At 42.7% G+C, this 21,763-nt stretch overlaps 3 protein-coding genes and 1 long non-coding RNA gene across 7 annotated transcripts in view; 2 read left to right on the forward strand and 2 right to left on the reverse strand.

Moving 5' to 3' along the window:
• Positions 1-902: 902 nt before the first annotated feature.
• LOC308200174 overlaps positions 903-21,763 on the forward strand; it is an 87,215-nt gene continuing 66,354 nt past the window's right edge. Inside the window, exon 1 of the long non-coding RNA XR_013955310.1 lies at positions 903-1,884. This is a non-coding gene — a long non-coding RNA (uncharacterized lncRNA). The remainder of the gene's footprint in view (positions 1,885-21,763) is intronic.
• On the reverse strand, positions 1,881-13,887 carry LRRC34 (leucine rich repeat containing 34). 3 transcript variants are annotated; one of them, XM_080605423.1, is made up of 11 exons: positions 13,870-13,887; positions 12,477-12,599; positions 11,473-11,597; positions 11,202-11,266; positions 10,355-10,438; positions 8,755-8,883; positions 7,003-7,098; positions 5,282-5,436; positions 5,028-5,183; positions 3,498-3,624; positions 1,881-3,236 (listed from the first exon to the last, which is right to left on the reverse strand). In XM_080605423.1, exons 2-11 carry the CDS (start codon positions 12,590-12,592, stop codon positions 3,033-3,035), a joined length of 1,257 nt encoding a protein of 418 aa, XP_080461549.1. In that variant the 5' UTR covers positions 12,593-12,599; positions 13,870-13,887; the 3' UTR covers positions 1,881-3,032. The 3 variants fall into 3 exon arrangements, with proteins under 3 accessions (XP_080461549.1, XP_080461548.1, XP_080461550.1); XM_080605422.1 differs by lacking the exon at positions 13,870-13,887 and adding an exon at positions 13,479-13,679; XM_080605424.1 differs by lacking the exons at positions 12,477-12,599; positions 13,870-13,887 and adding an exon at positions 11,970-12,105.
• On the forward strand, positions 14,037-18,786 carry LRRIQ4 (leucine rich repeats and IQ motif containing 4). Its single transcript, XM_080605420.1, has 5 exons — positions 14,037-15,782; positions 16,633-16,806; positions 17,138-17,276; positions 17,962-18,158; positions 18,667-18,786. Exons 1-5 carry the CDS (start codon positions 14,661-14,663, stop codon positions 18,727-18,729), a joined length of 1,695 nt encoding a protein of 564 aa, XP_080461546.1. The 5' UTR covers positions 14,037-14,660; the 3' UTR covers positions 18,730-18,786.
• LRRC31 (leucine rich repeat containing 31) overlaps positions 18,189-21,763 on the reverse strand; it is a 54,543-nt gene continuing 50,968 nt past the window's right edge. For both annotated transcript variants that reach the window (XM_080605418.1, XM_080605419.1), the window contains one exon: positions 18,189-20,513. The gene's annotated coding sequence lies outside the window, so the exon portion shown is untranslated. The remainder of the gene's footprint in view (positions 20,514-21,763) is intronic.

Below are 21,763 nucleotides of genomic sequence, written 5' to 3' on the forward strand. Positions count from 1 at the left end.
AATATTTTGGATCTGTTCAAACCCAATTAAACAAGAACTTTATTCTAAATGCGATCTCATGTGGTCACTCTTACATTAGTACTTTTTTCTCCCCCACACTTTTTTTGAGGGATGGGGGATTATTATTTTTTTTCCTGAGTGCTTTGAAGGTGTACTTTATCTGCTCAAGTAGATATTCAGTGGAGTTATTTATCAGAATTTGTATCTTAATTTATTTTTACTCAATTGTTTAATTTTACAGGAGGTGGTATAGTGGCTAGAGTATGAAGTAGGACTTAATTGACCTGCCCTATACCACTAACCTGCTGGCTTAGTCATTTTCCTTCCTTTCAAAGTGAGACTAAAATGCTGCCTTTCTGAAAGGTGCTCTGAGTTCTGGCAGCTGCAAAAATTTGCTAACAGAACAGGATTATGCTTGTAGTACTAAAACAGCATGGCAAGAATTTCTAGCCTATGTGAATTCTCTCATTCAAAAGAGCGCAAGGCGATGTCTTCTAAGAATTTCAGGGTTGGGGTTTCAGAGAAAGGAAAGCAGTGTCTTTGGCACAGACTTCTTTAAACAATACCTATTTTTTTTTTTTGGTATAAGTAGTTATAGCTTGCAGGAATCTGTTTATACAAAAGTCAGTAAGAATGACACTGTAGCCCTTTCTTATGAGCTATTCTTATTGATCTCATCAATAATGCAGAGTGCTCCTGTTGTTAAATAAGGGTTCACATGGAGAAAAACATTTCAAAAAAACACGCTAGCATTTTTGAACATGATGCCATTATGCTGTTAATTTTTTGTGTACAACAGCATTGCTATCTTATCACATCTACTAAAAATAAAACACTGCTGTTGGTAGAGTTGAAATTGACTTGCTAGATTTGATTACCTGTTATCACAGCAGTTTAAAGTTAGCTTGAACTTCATGTACGGGACAAGGGAAAGACAGATACAGGGAAAAGTGATACCTAAATCTGAATCTTGTAGTGGTCTTTCTGGCGAGAAATTCTCCAATCAGTGTGTCAGCACTAAGAATAGTTGCTTTAGAGTATCACAGTACAACCTGCAATGCTCCAAAGAAGCAACATGCAGAAAAACAATGTTTGCTAATGCAAGCCAGTATTACAGCTCATCTACTACTTTAAAAAGTTTCAATTCTGATAGTATGCAAGTCCCTCTCAAACAGTTACATTCTTTGTACCTTCAACCTCTGTTTTTGTTGTTCTCTTCTTCCTGTGCAACAACAGCTAAAACACAAGCAGCTGTCTAGGCTAGGCTTCTCACAGGGTGACCAGAGACCAAATTTGTGCTAACCGGGATGGTCACAGGTTAAGATGTCCATATGCAGGCCAGAAAGGTAAATAAATTTCCGTTCTCCTGCTCTGCACTCACTTTTTGGGTATTACATCTGCTAAGCTGTTCTGTGAAGAGAACGTGGGGGAACTCCTGGTCAGGAGGGTGAAGAAAATTTGCTCAGGTCCTAAACACTGGCTCTAGCAGGCAAGCAGGTTGAGGGAGCAGAGACAGAGGTAAGTCCACTGAGCAGGTACGTTTGTTCTACTACACAGAAGTTGATTGACAAGGAGGTCTAAGTCCTCTGATACTAACCAATTTTTGGACCAACAAAGCCCAGCTAATTTATCTTCTAAATATTAAAACAAACAACAACACAGTAGCTACCACTACCACCTTGGTCATTTCAGATTGATAAAGTGTATCCATACACCTCTCTGTTTCTACACTACCACTGTGGTAATACACGTCACTGCTTTTTAAGTACACTGTTGAAATTACTTTCCTATCTTTTTCTTTTGACTTCCATTTTACAGGTCTTTTGCCTGTGTGCACACGCGTTTACAGATTATTTTGTTACATGTACTTCACACTAGTGTTGTGTTTTTTTTTTTAAATCAGGCACATTTAGATATGCAGAAGATTGCATTAGTGAAAACCTTTGAGCAAACCTCTGTCATACTTGGGTCATTTTGTTGTTTTAGACTTGACAAGATCTGTGCTCCTACAGGTATAAGCAGAATGGATGGAAAAGGAAACAATCTGAGTGATTCCCAAACTTTTAAGCAGCTTGTATCCAAAGCATTAAACAAATTTTAACTACCTTTATATGCATATGTTGTGTTATTTATATGTCAGAATTGCCACACAGTTATAATGATGGAAGTGTTTTTAGTTTAAGAGACAGGAAGAAGTAACACCAAGTTCAGTGGTGATTTTCATTTGTCATTTAAGAAAGAACTACATACAGCAAGTTAATCAAAATACCATTTCTATATCTGAACTAGGTTTACTAGTTTTAGAGTTCATGCATTCTTGGGGCTAACAGCTTAAATTCATTTAACTTGGATAAAAAATAAAGTACTCTTGGATAAAGAACACAAGCATGCCATTTTTAAGTAAAAGGAGAGCGTAACAGAGCAGTGGCAACAAATGCATTTACTCAAACAGGAATCTTGTTCTACCACATATCTGATTTGCTCTCAAGCAAAGCTGCTGCCCAGCGGCAGTCCTAGGTGGAAGCTTTTATCAGTTCAGTCTGCCTGGCTGGCATCCAGCCTGCAGAGACAAAACAACACTACTACCTGCAGGCTCTCCCTACCACAGGGAAGCCTGACTGCAGGAACTGCAGCCCAGGAAGGGCAATGGAACTACATCTAATTACAGTAAGGCAAAGGAATCATGGAATCACAGAACCATTAAGGTTGGAGAAGACCTCCAACCATCCCACTACCACCAATATCACCCACGAAGCCATGTCCCTAAAGGAGATGCACGCGCAACAGAAATGACTAGCAGAATTAACGCATTTTCATATTAATAGGCTTTTAATAGATTGGGTATTATTTAGTAACAAATTTCATGGCTACTGGTTCAATATCTCATCTCTAATACCATTTCCAAGTGTTTTTAGACTCCTTCTAGACTAGAGACTCTAAAGAAACAACCTGCAGTAAGTATGATGTCATCCATTTCACTAGAAGCCAGGTGGAAAAACCTCAAGCATTTATGGCTTCAGGCTACTTCTACCTTACAAATATTCCAAAACAGCCCCAACTGCCAGGCTGGCATTAGCAGCTTTGTTCGTTACCTCCCCACAACTGGGTGTCCAGTAGTAATGCTTCTTAAGGCCGTGGGAGAGCTCTGCAAGGTAAACGTGCCCATCCACTTCATAGGGTTCCACGTCTGTACAAGCAGGTTTCAAACGGCCAGTCTGAATTAATTCTGAAAATGCCTGCAATTAATAAAACCACAAATCTGACAAATAATATTGTACTTTGACTGCAAGGAAGGATCTAGAAGGTATAACACAATAGTCAAGTACTTGGTTGTTTCAGTATGCTGATATCAGGTGACTTGCTACAGTAGCATCATAATATGTTTGATTTAATTAAAAAAAAAAAACACATCTTGTTCACTAAGTGCTTCTTCCCAGTGGCTGGGAAAAACAGTTAAGAAAAAAAACTCTCAGAAGAGTTCAGAAGCAAACACTTACCATACAGGTGGCATCATCAAATTTGTTCCCCCAGATATAAATATAGGAAAGTTCCATGTTTGTTTTCATTGCTTGTGAAAGAGTGACGAGGCCTTTGCCACTTATATTGTTGCTTACTACTGATAACCTAATAAACAGAGAAAAGAGTTATGCAGATGTGCCACACCACTCAATTCCCATATCATAGTTAAAAATATTTTTTTACTAAGTTATATTACTATAGATTTTATATAGTTATATGTATAATGAAACTCTATACTTGTTATTAATAATGCAGTGAGATACTTGCATTAAGTCCAGTCCTATTATAAAACCTTCTTCAGGCTGCTAGAGGCAGCTTGGGCCATGGAATTGTGCTATTTCTTAAGGCACTTCCGTGACTCACACAGCCAGGTTGTTCACTATTTAGTTCTCCAGTGTCAGTGACTTATTGTGTGGTGGCCACGTCTCATCTTTAGTGTGCTTTGAAGCCCAGGCCTTGGCACGGAGCCAGGCTAAGCTTTGATCTTCGCGGACCGGCAGTTATTTTTATGTTAGTGAACCTGGAAGGCTTTCAGAGGCACCTAGCAGCCACCACCTCCTCAGTCTGCTACTTAAAACTAATGGCTTCAGGTAACACCTTTGATCAGCTTTTACATCCTGCCGGCACGGTTTAATGCGGGCTACAAAATACACCCCGATGGAGAGATTACAGCCCTTTTGGGTTCACCCGGAAGCTAACTTCAACAGAGGATTTTCTTATCTGTTGAAGATCAGAATCAACAAATATAGAGCCTTATCCCTGCATGGAATCTGATTATCTTAAAATTCTGGAGCCCTACAGATCCTGCTTTGTTTACGCTTGTGCACCACAGGGACCTATGCTTTAAGAACAAAGCAGATCCCATAGCCTCCCTCATCCCCCTTAGAGTGACTAGAAGCTGCGAATCGCATGCAAGATGCCGAGACCCTCTACAAAACCCATCTAAGCTTCAACCCAAAACCCAAAGATAGAAGAACAAGCATCTATCAGGCTACACGCAGCAATGGACCCAAGATGAACAAAACAAGTACAGGCAGGGAAGGCGAACATGAAGCATCAGCACTATGGCCTGCACGGCATTTCTTGGCCTAGCATTTTACTCCTATCGTTCTTGTGAAGCTACAGGCGGCTTCATTTGGTTGTCTAAACACAAGCCTCTCGTGCCACGTAAGACGCATCAGTACGCCCTGCCTAGCCTCCAGCTGCAGGCCTCCAAAAGAACTTGTGTGGCTTCCCTGCAGCACCCTGCGGATCTCTCACAGGCCTCAGGACACCTGAAATGGCAGAGACACCTATGCTTAGGCAAATGAACCCCACGCAATCTGTTGCTCACATTTTTTTCCTTCTCAGCTGGACAAAAAGTTTTGGAACTTCCTGACTTTTATGCTACCAATCAAAACAAAAATACATGATTTTTGTGTCAATTCAGCCACTGCAAAGTCTGGGCTCCTTTTACCCTGAGTGGTTATAAGCTTGCAGCCCCAGGGGGAAGTTACGTAAATACTAACACCTGAAGAGTCCTGTTGTACAAAGCCAAAGCTTTGCTCAAGTAGACGGCTCCGTCATCTTCTATTCGGTTTGAGTTAAGATCTAGTATTTCCAGGGTTTGGTTCCGTTTTAGTAGTTCTCCCAAAAATTTCACATCATCACGAGTTATCCTATTACTGAAAGACATTATGCATATATATATATATTTTTAAAAGAATGCTAAGAAAATGAGTGTCTAATGTTAGTCAAGGCTATGTCATGTAGTAACTCTTACCAGCTAAGATCAAGGTATCTCAGACTGCAGTTTTCATACAATGCCTCACACAGTCGCTCTACACCAAAGCTTTTAATTTCATGCTTGCATAAATGTAGTTCCACAAGAGAAGAGTTATTTTTCAACATCGAAGCTACATGGACTGTGGTCTCTTCCTAGAAGTATACACTAAGTTTTATTAAACTATTTTAGAATAAGATATGGTCTTGCTTCAGTAAGAGATGCACAACAGCAAAACTTTTTCATCAGTAGTGTGCTATTTTGTATATTACAACTTCATATTAAAAATAGCAAGGAAACAATGTATTATTAGAACTCATAAAAGGTGAAAAATAACAAAAGTATTTGCAGACTTACAGTGCTATATACATCCCTACAAATATCAGGAGCATCAGTGCTTGAATCATTATATCTAATCAATTTCCCTCCCAGACATTGCTTTTAAAAAAAACTATGTTTGAGTCAGCCCTCACTAACATTACAAACATTTTGTCATGACACTCTTATTTCAAGAAAAGAGACAGAATTGCTGTGGGGAAAAATATGCCCTGTCACTGTAAGGCACAGTAAATTCATTTTGATATTGTCACATTTGATTACAAAAGCAACCGAGTGAATTCTTTGAGTCAAAAATAAGGGAGCAATCCAGAGGCCTCAGAAGATGATCAGGTTGAAGGTGGGAACTCAAAGAGAAACTCTCACAGATGCAGACTAGGCCTTTACTTTCAATACCAGTAGTTTAAATTTACTTGTAAAACTATACTTAGGCAGATCAAACCTATCTTGTAGAAAAGAAACAACTATAATCTGTTTAAACTCTTAAAATTACTTTTGGGATATGGGAAGATCTGGCTTTCGTGACAGTTTAATTACGTTATCTTGCCATCAGGAAAATGGGGGTATGCATCACAGGCAGCTGAAAACTGCTGCCAGCCTGGCAGAACCAGCTCTGTGGCCAAGGCTTCAGCAGGACCAGCAGCCGTTCACAGCAGTTGCATGCCTGCAGGTGAAAGCCCACACCTCTGTGCACAAGTACCCATCCAGTGGCCCGTGGTGCTGCCCCCAGCAGACACTGCCTTACTGATTCTCTTTCCAGCGCCTGATTGTTTTGGCAGGTCTGTGTCTTTGTTTTGGATCGCAAATGCAGCATAGGTTTCACATTGAGGTTCATTCACTTGTTAAATTCAAGCTTCAAGTTCACATAGTGAAACAACAGAACCACACAGCGCAGTGAATGTGGCATATTGTTAAAGTATGCCTTTCTTCCTTAGGCTGCAGCCTCTGGCAATTGCCCATGTACCACACTGCTCAGATAAAAAGCAGCCTTTTGTTCTTCCCCTCCATTTCTGCTAAACAGCTTTTATCCCTCGGTTTGCTGAATGATGCATAAAATTCTCTACGCTCTGGCAGCGGAAGGAATACCGCGTTCAGTAATACCGAGTCATCTCCATTAGCCCATTGTTTAACATACGCGTACATACCAAGAAAGACACTTAAGATTAAAAAAATTAGCCTCCTAGTTAAACAAGGGTGGCTTGTGAGGGCACAAAACTTGTGGCAGAAAAAAATAATAATAAAAATCTACATGCCTTTTTTTTTTAATTATTACGTCACTTTGTAAGAAAACCCAGAGTCCTGTAGTCTAGTTCCATAAATACATCAGCGTGGACTTTACTTATGCTTCTCTCTGACTGAGCTGGCACTGCAGTCTACCAACGTACCTCTTGGCTGTATAGTAAAGGACGATTTAGGTTTATTGCTTTGACTGATTTGTTCTGAGTCAGGGCTGTTGCTATTGCTATCAGACACTGCGTGCCCTGCAAATGGAAATAAACAAACCCTTTAGATAAACCTGTCCAATGTATAGATCGAGCTACTACATTACCACGACTTCTTAGAATTGATTGTCAGAAGGTCAAAAACACTGAATGGGCTCTGCTTGGAAATGCTATAATTTCTGCCTCCCTGTACCTTGGAGAAATGTAAGTGCTGTAGGCAAGCGCTTACAGGCCAACTCCCTGCGGAATAACAGAATGGAATTAGACTAAGAACTACGAATGACCAGGAAATTTGGCAAGTCAGAAAATAAAAAGCAAGAATAATGCATCTCAGAGAGATCTTTGTCTATTTAATTAATCCTGTACTTCATTTTTCCCAATTTATGAAGCAAAATATAGCTTGTGTGTGTTCCCCAAGGTCTTCAGTAAAAGTCTTAGCTAACATTTATCCACTAGATAAATGCGTACTAAAAGTGAATTAACGTGGTACAGAGTAGTCAGAGTCTAGAATACAGGCCGATGTGGATTTCTGTATTTCCTTGGTTTGGTCACTACCTTGCATTTATGTTCCTTTCCAATTAGGCTGGTCTACACCTGAGGCTATTTCATTTTAAAACAACTCTGTCAGCTTCCTACCAAGCATAAACATATTAAGTGTTCAAATAAATCTTACTCCAGCAACACTTTCTTTGTTTATGTATCCATAACCTCCGCAGTTTCTGGAAGGTATTCCCCCTTCTAGTGTGGGAGCAAATTCTGCGATTCCAGTAAACAAATATAATAAAGTTTTGCATCTGACCTCCAGGTGATGGCCACAACTGTTATGTTACAGTGCAGCTTACTCTGTATGCCCAACGTACACTTCTCCTGAGAAACAAGCAGCTTTAACAGAAGGCTGAGAGCAGCCCACCTCAATTTCACTTCTGGCTTGGTCGGAGCATTCTCCTGCCAGGCGAGACATAGGACCAAGTTCTCCTAGGCAGGGAGAAGAACCACAGCCACCTTGCAACCCCACTGAGGCTGCCTCACAAAGACACACCACCTGGAGGACGTTCACAGCTCCAGTTGTTACCTGCTGCCGTAACCCCAAAGGTGTTTAAAGCCATCCATGGTTTTTACTGGCTGGAGTGGGAAGCACTCTGTTTAGTGCCTTGAGCCATTCCTACCTTCCTGACCTTCCCAGGGCAGTTCGGGGGAGTCTCAACACCCACCTCGGAGGCAGCAAATTATCTGAGATCAAATTAGGGGCCTTCCTACTCAATTCAGCACTGCCACACCTAAGTCCTTTATGAGTCGAGCTCTGACAGGAGCAACAGAGCTATGGGGAGGGTGACTTTCAGGCTTTATAGCACTGCATGCTTTAGAAGAACCCCCTTCTTCAGTGTGGATCACACAGGGTTTAGCATAACAAAAAATGAACAAGAGAAACAATGCTGGAATATGTGAAAGCCAAGCACCTGAATTCCCAGGGACAGTGACTCGAATATATCATTGGTTATGACTTCAGAGTTTTATGCAACACACCTTTCCAAGCACACATTGCATTATTATACATTGCGTTACCTCCAGCCATCACAAGATGCAAACTCAATGGCAACAGAGGGCACTTCCTCTAAGCAAGCACTGCAGGATCTTTGTAACACTGACACGTACAGTGACTTGTGTAACTGCTGACAATTTTACTGGTTTACTTACCAGATCACAGTCTCCAAGATCTAGCTTCTCTAAGGTGGAATTAATTTGTAGCATCGAAGCAAAGTACATTCCACCTTGGTTTCCTATTTTGTTTCCAGTCATTCTCAAATATACAAGGGTTTCATTCCTCTAGACAAAAAAAAAAATCCCTTTCAAACGACAAGAACAACAACTAAACAACTGTCCTTTTTCCTGTGAATCCTGCTAGTTGCCACACAGACCAAACATCCCTCTAGAACTGCACCCAAGTGATAACACTGACTAAGCAGCTGGTGCAAGCTCCCCACAGCAGAAGCACATAAAGAGTCTGGAAGCAAAACTTAATTATTTGAAAACTTGTTTCTCCCAAGCAAGTTTACAAGTTGCACACTCGTGAAAATAATCCAGGCAGGTATTTCTGCATACATTGGCAACTGAAATGCAAGCTATACCAAAACTCACTTAAACAAGAATACAAAGCGCCTTTAAGAAAGCAGAAGTTTGCTTGTATTTCTCAGAGGCTTTGAAATCAAAGCCCAGCAAAGACAATCAATTTCAGTAGGACTTTTTTACACAGTCAAATCAATGCATCAGTCTTTGCAGGACTGCCAGTAGAAAGTTCTGATCAGAGGTTGAGAGAAGTCAGCGGCTCTCCCCAACTCTCCATAGAATTTCAATGGATGCAAAATACCTTTTAAACTGATGAAGTCCTAAGTGCAATGCAGAGCAGTTTTCTATTTTTAATTCCTCGGTACCACCGTACTCTTTACCAGAGATTATAATTGATTAGGTAAGAGATTACAAAAACAAGTAGTTCTGTGAGCAGAAGATATAACGAAGCCTGGTTTTGTATGGCTTTTATGTCTTCCACTTGTCCCTGGTCCCCTTTTCCTCCCCCCTCACCCACAGGGAGCCCAGGTCAGGTCCTGCCACCTGCCTGCAGGATGAGCTCAGCAAACGCTGCTTCAGGGCTGCACAAATAGCTTTGGGGGATGCTGGCAAGCCCGATGTTTTACAGCTCTACCCTACAACCTTAGTGTTTTGGAGGCCTCCCAGATTTAGTTGAAATTAGTTCAAAGACTATGAAGGAGGAAGAAAGAGCGCACGAGAGCCTTGTTTCATAAACACAACAAGTATTACATGCAAGCCTCATTTCCTTAGGAAACCACGTTAAAAACAACTAACATGTTTTTGTGCTGTTGCTGTGAGGCAAAGCTTTGAAAATACGTCTCAGACATCTTGACTTGAGACTAGCATTGACATCAAGGTACAGGCAAATGTAATACAAAATTAAAAAAAAAAACAACTCAAAGGAAAATATTGATAGCATTATACCACTTACAGCATAGCATTTTTCTCACAGAAAAATCCAGAGCGATAGTTGTGATAATTAAGTATTAATGGCAGCACAGCGCAACTTTCTCTTGCGTGAAATCTGATTTCTGAAGGCTGCCTTGGGAAAACAAGCAATCCCTGTGTTACAGCAGAACGCTGAATGGGCTGAAGACAGAGGGCCCTTTCAGCCAACTTTGATGTTGGCAGGACAACTAGTACGGTTCATCAAAAGCAAAAAAATATCAAACTGGATGCCAACGTCTAAATCTCCCAGACTAATACTCACATGGAGGGCTTTCGCTATCAGCTCTGCTCCGCTTGTACCAATATCATTAAACATCAGGTTAAGGTACCACAGAGTTGAGTTTTCCTTAGGAGCAAATACAGCAGAAAGCAATGAGACTTCTTTTCTAGAGCATGCCTGAACTTTTCAAAAGAGATGTGTCATACACATACCTACAACCTCCATCCTGCACTGCTTTACAGACAGAACCTGATCTGGAGAAGTGGTTTGAGAATGCCAAAGTACATCAGAGGAGAGAGACAGAAAAACATGCAGTGTGTAAATCCTCATGGGGCTTACAATAGCCACCTAGGAACCCATATGACCCAACAAGGCAGGTGGCTAAGCTCAGATGTAGACCTCCAGGTACTTTGTGAACTTGAAGGCACTCCCCTGAGCTCTAGAAATACAGGCACAGAGTGGAAACTCACCACTTCCAGTCTGTATTTCAAGTGCTAACAATGACAGAAAGGAAACATTAAAGCTTCCTATGTTTAGAACCACAGAAAGGCTAATAGAAAGGATAAAGTATCTGAAACAAAGGCCCTGGCACACTTGACACTACCATTACATCCTTAGTTTAATTGAATGTAAGCCTAAAAGCCCTCTGGTTTATTCCACCATTCCTTCTTCACGACACCCTAGATAAATATCAAACTCTTTTGCTCTCAGAAATTAAAAATGTCCCCCAGAGAATGCAATCTGAAATTCTAGTGGGATGGATTTGGATACGAAAGCCAAAATTAGTGGAATTCTGCCAAACCAATGCATTCTTGTCTCAAATACACCACAGAAATATTAACATAGCCAAATAAATCATATTGCTGAAACATAAACATCATTTTGGCACCTGGAGGAATGTTGCCATGTGCTTTGCTCCAACATCAGTCAATACATTATACCTAAGATCCAAACCTGAAAAAGATGAAGAATGAGACAAATGTATACCTACAATTAATTGATCTACGAACAAAAAGAAACAAAGATGAACTAAGGCTGAAGGCAAGACTGCTTATGTTTTATGTTTTTTATTTTTTTATATGATGTTTAGCTCCCCATTGATGTTGAACCACCACAATATTAGCACATCAAACACAGAAAGAAAGAAAAAAAAAACTCACCTGTGACAAATATAGAACTGCGTAAGACAAAGGCAAGAACTTGAAGATCTTCATCTGTAACTCTCTGCACAGGCACTAAATGATTATTTCCAGCTATTTTTAATGTGATCCCTTTTGTCCATTTCCTGTAACACAAAAATTTAAGCACATGAGGAGAGGGAAAATGATACAGAAAAATGAATTCTCTCTCCAGATAAGAAGCGTATCTATGTGCAACCTCACTAGTACTCTTGCATGCAGTTAGCTGCTGTAGCTGTGGTAATGCCATAACAGACAATATGATTCACCCTGTACCTAAGCTCTATCCATTTTGATACTCTCAAGACACTACATAGCTGCAAGACCACACATACACAGAGAGCAGGAAACAGCAAGATGAGGGGAGGGCAGATGAAAATAGAGAAACTATCCTGGAGGTTACCTTATCATCACCTTGCTACCTTTCTTTTATCTACTCTATCCCACCCCCAAAATAAAAAGCTAACACAAACCACTACCTTACACTATCTTCTCTTGGGTTCTCTCTCCAAATGACAATTAATCCTGCTCCCAAGAGCATCCATGAGAAGAAGCCCTATCTTGCCACATAAAGAGAGACAGTTTGGGTGGTTTATACCTTGTCAGAGACAGTTCAGGAAAGCATTACCAGCTGGAAGCTAACCGGATGCAGCTGAGGCTTTTTAAACAGGAGCAAGACAAAAGGAAGGGAGTTAGAATAACTATAGACACTGGGTTTGGCTTCTCTAAGGGATGTAAAGTCACTATTCTGTACCTTTTCACCTTTGATTTAACTGTTGTAAAGCTGTCCAGAAGGGATATACAGCTACAAACTTCTGAAATATGATTTCAAGATGAGTCAAACCAAAACTTCTACAGTAAATGTTAAGTGTGATCTGTGTTTAAGCCTGAAACTGCATACACTTTCTCACTGTTCAATTCCTTGTCCCACTTCTTGTTTAAGGAGTTCAGAAGAATCTGAAAAATGCTGTTTGTTATTTCCTTACATGTTATCACTTTTATCAGCTTCTTGAAGCACACGAGCAATGAAAGGGTTTTCAGGTTGGCTCAGGTTTTGACAAGCCTGCAAATACTGCTGGTGAAGGTCTGGAGGAACTGACATGACAGTGCTTGAAAATAAAACAAACTGTTATTGCATCGTTACAGCAGCCTAGCAACATCTCCATGGACGCAAGTTCTGTTGTGCTGGGAGATATAAAACAATAAAAGTGGGCTTGGGCTGAAAAGGGTTACAATTATTCAAATGTAACAAAAGAATAACAGATAGGTACTGACATACAGAGGGAGGGGAAAAAAAAAAAAAAAGAAGGAAAAAAACGTGGGCTTGTGTATATATTCCTGATCTGCCACCACAAAGGATCTGAGCCTTTAGACATAATATTCATATAGATAGATCCCTTCTCCTTGTAAAAGGGACTGTTTCCTGCAGTTTGTGATTAAATCTAATCCACCGTGTTGCAGTTACTTGAGAAAATCAGGCCAAACAGAGGCACGAAGGTGGGAAGCTTTGGGAGGAGTCTCAGCCTCACTGAGAGCAGCAAAGCTGCAAGGCCCGCAGCAAACTGCCCTCCTGCCCCCAGTGTCTTGGGATCTGGATACAAAAGCAGCAGCTTTGAAAGGGGCCTGGGGTGCACGTGGCAGCTACAGGAGGCACCTTTTGACTCGGGTGTCCCGCCTGAACAGCAGGCTCACACCGAGCACCACAGCACCCTGCTCTTCACAGATGCTAGGTTCCAGCTTCCACACAAAAAGATACAAGCCCCTGAATTACTGGTGATAGTACAATGCAAGCATCTATGGCCATTACAAGTCCCCCTAAAGCCCATAAGAGGGTGTGAGGCTGCCAGACAGCTGGTGACACCCAGCAAGCACATCCCCACGGCCGCTGCTTCCCCGGCAGCCTGCCCTGCCCTGCCCGGCCCCGCCATTGCTCCCGGCTCCTCAGCACCCTCCCCGTGCACACCCGCTCCATGAGCTGGGCCCGTTACCACAGAGCTGATATCCAAGGAAGCGTCCTGGCCCGCTTTTCGGGGGGCAGCCTCAGCCTGCCCGTGGGTGAGAGGCGCAGGAGGAGGCCACAGCCGCCGGTGTCCCCTCAGGGCTCTGGCAGCAGTCCCACCCCGGCGGGGAGAGGCCTGAAGGCCAGGCAGGGGCAGCGTCACCGTCACACACTGCCCATCACACCGGGCTTGCTTAGCCCCAGAATGTGTTAGTCAGTGGCATGCCTGTGTCCTCCGAGGAGCCTTGGCACAAGTTAGCGTAGCTATGGGGATTAGCAGTTACTTGGGAGGTGCCCTAGCCTGTCCTTTCCACTGAGGAGATCCTTCCACTGACCCCAGTAAAACCCAGGGCTGAGCTGGGATCACGCTTTCTCCTCACCCCACAAGATGCAGGACTCACTCCAGAACGCTGAATTCAGAGCTAATAAAAAAGAAAATGCCCTTATACAGTGCTTGAATGAGACTGCAGAGCTTAGCATTGGTCTCCCCCACCCCGTTGTTTCAGTTCTTCCTCCTTGTTCTGGTGACCTGGGGAAAGCACCTGGGGAATGTGAAGGGCCTCAGGTAGGAGGTGACTGATGGTTGCCTCCTGATTTCAACCTCTCCTTCCTCCCTCAGTTTATCTTAAATGTCAGCCAAAAGGTGCCCTCCACCCACTCCTGTAGACACAGTCAGCCAGGTGGTCGCTCCTTTCCACCTCTTACTCTTTCACAGTCCAAATACTGCAATTTAAAGGTTATCAGATACCAGGCTTACTGGTGTCTCTCCAGCTCAGAAACTACCGAGTGTTATAAAAGAAGGTAGCACCTTTTTATAGGAAGGCTCTTGTCAGCTTTACAGTCAGCATAGCTGAAGACGGAACTCAGCACTTTTAAATTAAGAACCGAGGAAGATGCTTCCTCCAGCCCCACTGACTTCACAAAGGCCACCCTCTGACCCCCCTGTTGGGGCACGTCGGGATGCTGGGTTCCAAGTCACAGTCCTGCTGTACACACATCCCCTTGATGTCAAGGAATGTAAGCAGATTGCTTTGGAGTGGTACAGCCATGATTAGAACCTGTCCCTAAATGCTAAATTCTTCCAGTCTTTATTTAGTGCAAGAAGGTGTTTGAGTACTGCTGATTTTTATTTTTTTTTTCTCTCTTATGAAATTAAAAATAAGGAGCACAGATGGTTGAGTCTCAGGAGAGCGTGGACGCCAGCACAAGGGACATCCATTACCCTAAAGATGAACCTGTCTGCTCTGAGGATGACCTTGTTCAGACTGCACAAGAAATAACAGAGAATGAATCTCCAGAGAATGAAGCTCTGGAGAATGAAACTCTTTTTCCCACATACATCACAGACAGGATATTTTTTATTGATTTGGCCGATAAGCAACTGCAAACCATTTCACCAGAGGTCTTCAGTCTAGAGTGTCTGGAGGAGCTGCACGTAGAAAAGAACCTAATTGTGAGCATCCCCCGAGCCATAAATCGCCTGAGGAACATGAAGGTTCTCTACTTGGATCAGAATCACATACAGGACGTATGTGAAGAACTGGGGGAGCTGAAACGTCTTCTGAGCTTAGATTTAAGTAACAATCCCCTCTCTTACAGTTCACTACTGGTTATCAGCAACCTGCAGTCCCTTCGTCGGCTCAGGCTCTACAAAACAAACTTGCAGGAAATCCCAGTGCAGATCTGCAAGTACCTCCATCATGTTGAACTGCTTGGCCTTTCTGATAACAATCTACACCGTCTGCCTAAAGAAATAGCAAACCTGACAAAACTCAAGGAAATTTACCTCAGAAAAAATAGATTTGAAATTTTCCCCGTTGAGGTTTGTCAAATTGCTAATTTAGAAATAATAGATCTGGAAGAAAATCTAATCAGTCTCATCCCACAAGAGGTAGGTTTGTTGACAAACTTAGTTAAGCTATTTTTAGCTTTTAATAAGTTATCCTCCATTCCTCCTACACTGCAATACTGCCAGAAGCTGGCTGTGCTGGATCTGTCTTACAATCTCCTGCGCAAGCTTCCCCCAGGTTTGCAGAACCTTACAGAAATGATAGATCTCAAATTGTCTGGTAACAGCCTGGAGAAGTTCCCATACCAGATGCGCTGCTGGACATCACTTTCCCGTGTTTATCTGAGGAACACCGGACTGCACGCAGTACCCATCTCCTTCACCAGATTAACCAGTGTCAGGGTACTAGATCTGAGTGAAAATTGCTTTGATGAAATTCCTAAAGGAATATGCACTATGAAAAGCCTGGAAGTATTGGCTCTGGATGACAATCAAATACAGGAGGTATTTGTTTCTTTGTTTCTGTTTTTATTTTATTGAGACCCCCCCCCCCCCCCGTTTTGCAAAGTCTGAGTTCTTTGTTTCAGCTGAGTCCCACCTTTCTCTACTAAAGTGAGATGTGTTCCACCTGGCACACACCTGAGCATAGGTAACTCATTATTACTAACATCTGAGTATTCAGACAGGGAAAGAGAAGCAAGAATGTAGAAGCACTGACCTTTGTGTGGAATAGTAAAGATGAAATAGTGACTGGAGGGAAGGGACTGCTTCAGGTTTTTTGCGTCTTTTTTTCATGTATATGGGAAAATGAAGAGATGCCCTTGTGTACAACCAAAGCATCACAAACTGAACCAGAGCAGAGAGCAACTTTAAGATGGATGTGATATTGTTAATGCCTTTAACATCGTTAACGTTTGCTGTTCGTTTGATAATGAACAGATACGCACTCTAAGTTGTGCTGTTATAAGCATGACATACTCAGTTTTAGGTCTGAGAATACACCTCCTTTTTTTAAGTAAATGCAACTCCTTTTTTTCCAAGGAGATTTCTATCAGTGCAATTTTTTTCTTAAGGGTTACATTTACAGAAGTAGTAATTCATGCAAAAGAACCACTTTCAGAGTTGATCCATTTAAATGACTCTCCCCTGCACTGAGCATACAAAGGAAGTGAAGAAGTAGACAAATGTTTTTGCTAAGAAGAAAATCAACCCCATAAGAAATCTCTACAGCAGAGGAAACAATCAACAGTAGTGCAGCCCTACAGCTTTTTCCTAGAGATTTTCCCCTAAAAATAAAATCTCTAAGATTACCGCTTAAATGACATACTGTATCTTTTTTTTGACAACTGTCTAGATACCAGTGGAAATGCAAGAACTGACGAATTTAAAATGCCTTGGCCTGTCTGAAAACCAGTTCAGTATCTTTCCAATGGAAATCTTTCTCCTGGAATCGTTAGAGAGGTTATACCTGGGACAAAATAAAGGAATTAAATTCACAAGTCTGCCAAGAGACATCATCAAATTGCAGGTAGGAGCAACAGAAGGGGGAAGATCTTTTGCTGCTGTGGCCTGGCACTTTTGTGGACTTCAGCTGCTCCCAAATGCAGGACTGAAGGTTCTCCTAATCTCTTTATGTACATGGTACAGCATCAGGCCAGGGCTGTTAAAATAGGAAGAATATCAATACTCAGTGTTTAAAACTCATGCGCGCTCTCTCTCTCTATCTGGCAGTTATCCCAACGGTGTCTCAGCTTTTAAACCTTACTTCTGCACTTACTGATATTCTCTGCATATTAATTATAAAGCAAGCTAAGGAAAAATCCTTCAGTTCTGAAAATTTATATGCACATATTTTCCAGAATCTGAAAGAACTGTATATGGAGAATAACTGTCTGGAATACCTGCCCCCAGAGGTCGGCTCATTGACCCACTTGAAAATACTTGACTGTCACAACAATTTCCTTAAGGAGCTCCCAGAGTCTGTATGCCAGATACAAGGTGAAAAATAATCTTTGTGTTTGTGGCCCTAAGGACACAAATACCAGTAAGCATTCTGGGGTTAGGAGGGAGAGAAGGAATGCAGTGCATTGTGCAGAGCTCATCCAGTAATTGTAAGGGCCAAACCGGACAGAGGCTAAGAGGTGGGAGGGTGAGGGAAGTGCTGTGCCCAAGCCAAGTGGACAGGAGGTCCTTCCTGGTGACCCACCCCAACCCCAGGAGCCCAGGGACGGGGTGTCTCCAAGCTCCAAGCGGACCCCTGATGGGAGAAGACCTGATGGGTCAGCACCAGTGACCCCAGGGCGGTGGTGAGGAACCTGCTTTCTGGGGTTGCTCCCCAGTCTTCCCATCTTCCCCAGTTCCCCAGTGCGTCTCCACGTGTGGCTGAGTTCACTAGTGCTGCCAGTGCACCAGTTAGCAGGGCTTCCGAAAGCTGGATTTGGCCACCAGCCTGCCAGGTTAAAGTCTTCACCTAGCCAAGTTAGTGCATTGCTAGGAGAGCCCCAGTCCCAGCCTTCCACTCTTGGAGAGGCACTTTGAGTTTTCAATACACAAACTCTTACCATACACAGACTGAATTGTTTGGGCCTCATCCATATGCTGTTTACTGGGAGAATGCAGGAATTCCTGCATTCCACATCATTCCTGTTCTTTGTGTTGCAGCTCTCTGCTTTTGTGTATTCAGGTTTGCAGAAACTGCTCCTCCAGAACAATTTGCTGTCCCAGCTGCCCGAGGATTTGGCCAGCCTGCAGCAGCTGGAGGTGGTCCTTGTGGACGGGAACCCTATGACAGACCCTCCGATCGAAGTGTGCTGTCAGGGGACATCTGCTATCTTGGAGTACTTACAGGAACAAAAGCGTAAAAAAGCCATGGTCGTGAAGGTACCTGTGTTAAGAAAGCAACCGCAAATGTACACACACAGCCGTGGTTTTAGTAATCAGATACTTTGTAGAACAACCTACAGAGCACTCTGCACGACATCAAAAACACCTTAAAACATTGTTTGCATCAGCTACTGTGGAGCCATACTTCTAAAACTGATCATGTTAAGGTAAAACACAGGGAACCACCAGGAAATAGAGCACTGGGCAGCTTTCAGAAATGTAGCAGAAGGTTGTCACTGCCCCGCCAGGTCACAGTCAGCAGTATGGCCCTTGCAACTTGCAATGGAGCTTGGGCAGCGACAGCGGAATGGTTACTGCCCCTAAAAACAAGTCAGGTCCTCTAAGTCAAGACACTGTTGAGAGACAAATCTAACTGCCACTCTTGTTGACTGTGTTTTGACTGTAGAGAGTTGAAGTTACAGTGTGCAGACACATTGAACAAACCACTTTTTTTTTTGGGGGGGGGGGGGGTTGTTTGTTCATTTGTTTGGTTTTTTTCCCCCAGAAGGAAGATCAGTTTGTATCACCCGATGGGCCATGGAATGAATTAACTCAGAAAAAAGTATGAGGCAAGAAGGAAGGGCAAACACTTAGCCTTTGATTCTTCTGAAACTAAAATTCTTCCTCTCCTTCTGGAGTGTCTGCTATTTCTTCATGAACTAACGTGTTTCTCCCAAACTTCTCTTCTGAACTAAGTGATTGCATTTAAAAATGTGTAGACATAGTCATTTACTGCTCAGAGGGTCTGGAGGACTGCAGTGTTAGTGTCCTCCCTGGTAAGGAATTCCTCTTGAAAAAGTAACACAAAAAAAGAAGTCAGGTGGCTGCCAGTCAAGCTGCAAACAATGTGGTTGAATGCAGAATAAGAGCTGCTTTGGAGACCACGGTGTGTCTGACTTTTTGCATCAAGAATAACCACCAGTAATACTGCTCCACACAACCGTTTGCTTTTACCCTTTTCCGCAATGTAACCAGACTGTTCTCTCTTTTTGAGATCCAGAATCTGTGGCATGGGTTGATGACCAAGAAGGGGATTGGACCTCTGTTGACATTGAAGAGTCTAGCAAACAAAAAAATGGAAAAGAAAGGAAAAGAAAAGGGAAAAGAGAAACCTGGAAAAAAAGCAAACACCAAAAAATGACCTTTGTGCAGTAACTGGAACAGAACTCTTCTCATTTACAAGAAGAGCAAACGTGAGCAGAGATAAGTGAGTAGGAGACAAGCAGTAGTATTAAAGCATTTCAATCAGTGAGTGTTACAATGAAAACTATTTTTTTTGAAGCTTGTTTTAGTTCTTTTGTCATCATTTGCTCCAGCTGAATCTGGAGATATCAAATCTGCTGAAATATTCTGAGATTTCTCATTCTGAATACGTTATCTCAAAGCATAGGGGCAGATGATTAACTGGAAATTAATCTAATCTGCAGGAATTTGGTGCGATGAAGTGTTCGTTCTGAATTCCAAAGGATTTTACATCCAATACTGAGAAATCTGTTTTCCAGTCAGTGAGGTACATCCATACCTAGAAGGAAACAATACTTGTAGCCCTGCATGCTAGCAGCTGTTTAATGACTTTTGCATTCATAAATTATCAAAACCTTGTTTGGAAATACGGAGCAGGATTCCAGGCAGCCAGAACATAAACACTTGCACCACAGTCTACAGTACCTTTCTACCTTGCAAGAGGATAAAGAGCTGTTTTAAAAGCATTTCTACGCTTTTGCAATAATGTTCCCTAACGTTTTGACACTCTGCAGTTATAGTACCTTGAATGACTGCAAGCTGTCAAATCCTTAGCTTTATAGCTCGTCTCTGAGATAGCTTGGTGACAGTTTGCAAAACGCCTGTGTACAACGGGTTTATGTGAAAACAGTGAGCTTGCAGAATGCAGTATTCTGCAATGATTCTAGCATGCCGAATTTATATGCAAACATACCTCTCCACAGCACTTCCTAGGACTACCAGTGACCTGTTAGACATCCACTATTCTTGCCTAGTTTTTATTCTTTGCTCAGTCACTCTTCACACCCCTACAGAGTTCCATCTGCAACATCCATTCAGCGCAGAGCTGAGCTAGGACCAGCCACGGCGCAGATCCAAACTGCAGGAACGGGTGGGAGCAGAACCCCTACTTAGTTTCATTGGCAGGTCAGAACTTTAGTCCTGCTCTCCCTCCCTGTGCCTGCGTTGCCTCAGAGAAAGAGAAGTTGGTGGGACCCCGAAGGAGGTGGTGAAGGCAGGGTCACTGAGACTCAGCTCTTGCTAGAGCTCTGCTCCAGGTCACGCTCTTCTGAGTGCCATGGCTACATCCGCATCCAGGGCGTGGATCTCATTGCCGTTTGGCTCTTGAACCTGTTGATACTGAAATCTCAGTAATACGCTTGCTGGCAGGAGAGAACTGGGGACTTTTAAGTGCAGAAAAGTGGGATTGCTCAGTTTTGGTTTTCCATCTTACTAGGTAACCAATACTGTTTTGACTGTCTGGAGGTGTCTTACGAAATTTTTTCACCTTAAGTGAAGGTGAAGAGGCACAGAGAAAAGCGTGATTCAGAGACTGCTGAGGAGGAAAACACTGGAAGAGAGATTTCCAGGAAGACTGGCAGATAGACAGGGTAATAGAAGTGATTTAATAAAAGCTTTTTAGTGGTAGAATAGGCATGACAGAATCATGAAAGAGTGAAGGACTGAGAAGGGGATCCAAAAAAGCAAGTGGAGAGGTTACCAACAGTGAGTCTGTACTGTGCCCTGGAGCTGAGAATGAGGAACCCAAGTATAACACAGCAAGCAAGCCCAGCAGTGAGGCCCACCTCAGTCTGAATTAGATGGAGAGGTTCAAGTGAGAGAGGAGTGATTCACAGAGATTCCCAAAGAACAGACAGAGGATCATTTTCCCAGTTGGACCAAAGGCAGATTTGAGAGGGAAAGTCACAGGAAGACAAGTGATTAGGAGTTTGGGTACGCTGGTGTTAAACAGAGGTGATAGTATTTCCACATGAAAATAATTCTCCTGGCTTGAGTGACTGAAAGACTCCCTCATTAGCCCTGTATGAAATAGGGGCTCTTTGCTTCACTGTGAGGTTGAACATATCTGCAGCTGATCCTATTTTGCAGCAATTCCCTACTACCTCTGACCACTGCACTCCAGTTCCTCTCACAGCCCTCAGAGCTGGGGGAGCCAAGTGCCTGTCTCAGTGGAACTGAAACTGGAACCAGGAAGTCCAGGGAGACCCTCGTGTGAAATCAAGGATTAAACAACGAAGGGCTATCAGCGCAACATGGTTAGCTGCTGCTTATAGCCCTGACCAGTCAGAAGTTGGTGTTGGAAGGGTCACCCAGGCTGAAAGCTGAATATTGACCTGCATCTGCATGAGGGGAATTGCTGAGGGGTCCTTGAAAGTTAGGAAAGTGCCAGTGAACGGTCCTGTTGTGCCTCTCCTCCAGGAGTCTGCTGCAGCATGTAGACATACTCAGGGCTAATTGAGCAGTACTTTATCCCTCAGGCTGCCTCAGGATTTCTCTAAGACTCCTCACTCAGTGGGCAGATCCAATATCTTTACTTCCTAAAATACCTTACCAATGAATAATCCCACTGCAGACTTGGA

This window comes from Anser brachyrhynchus (genome assembly GCF_964034855.1).
Source record: "Anser brachyrhynchus genome assembly, chromosome: 9".
Classification (NCBI taxonomy): domain Eukaryota; kingdom Metazoa; phylum Chordata; class Aves; order Anseriformes; family Anatidae; genus Anser; species Anser brachyrhynchus.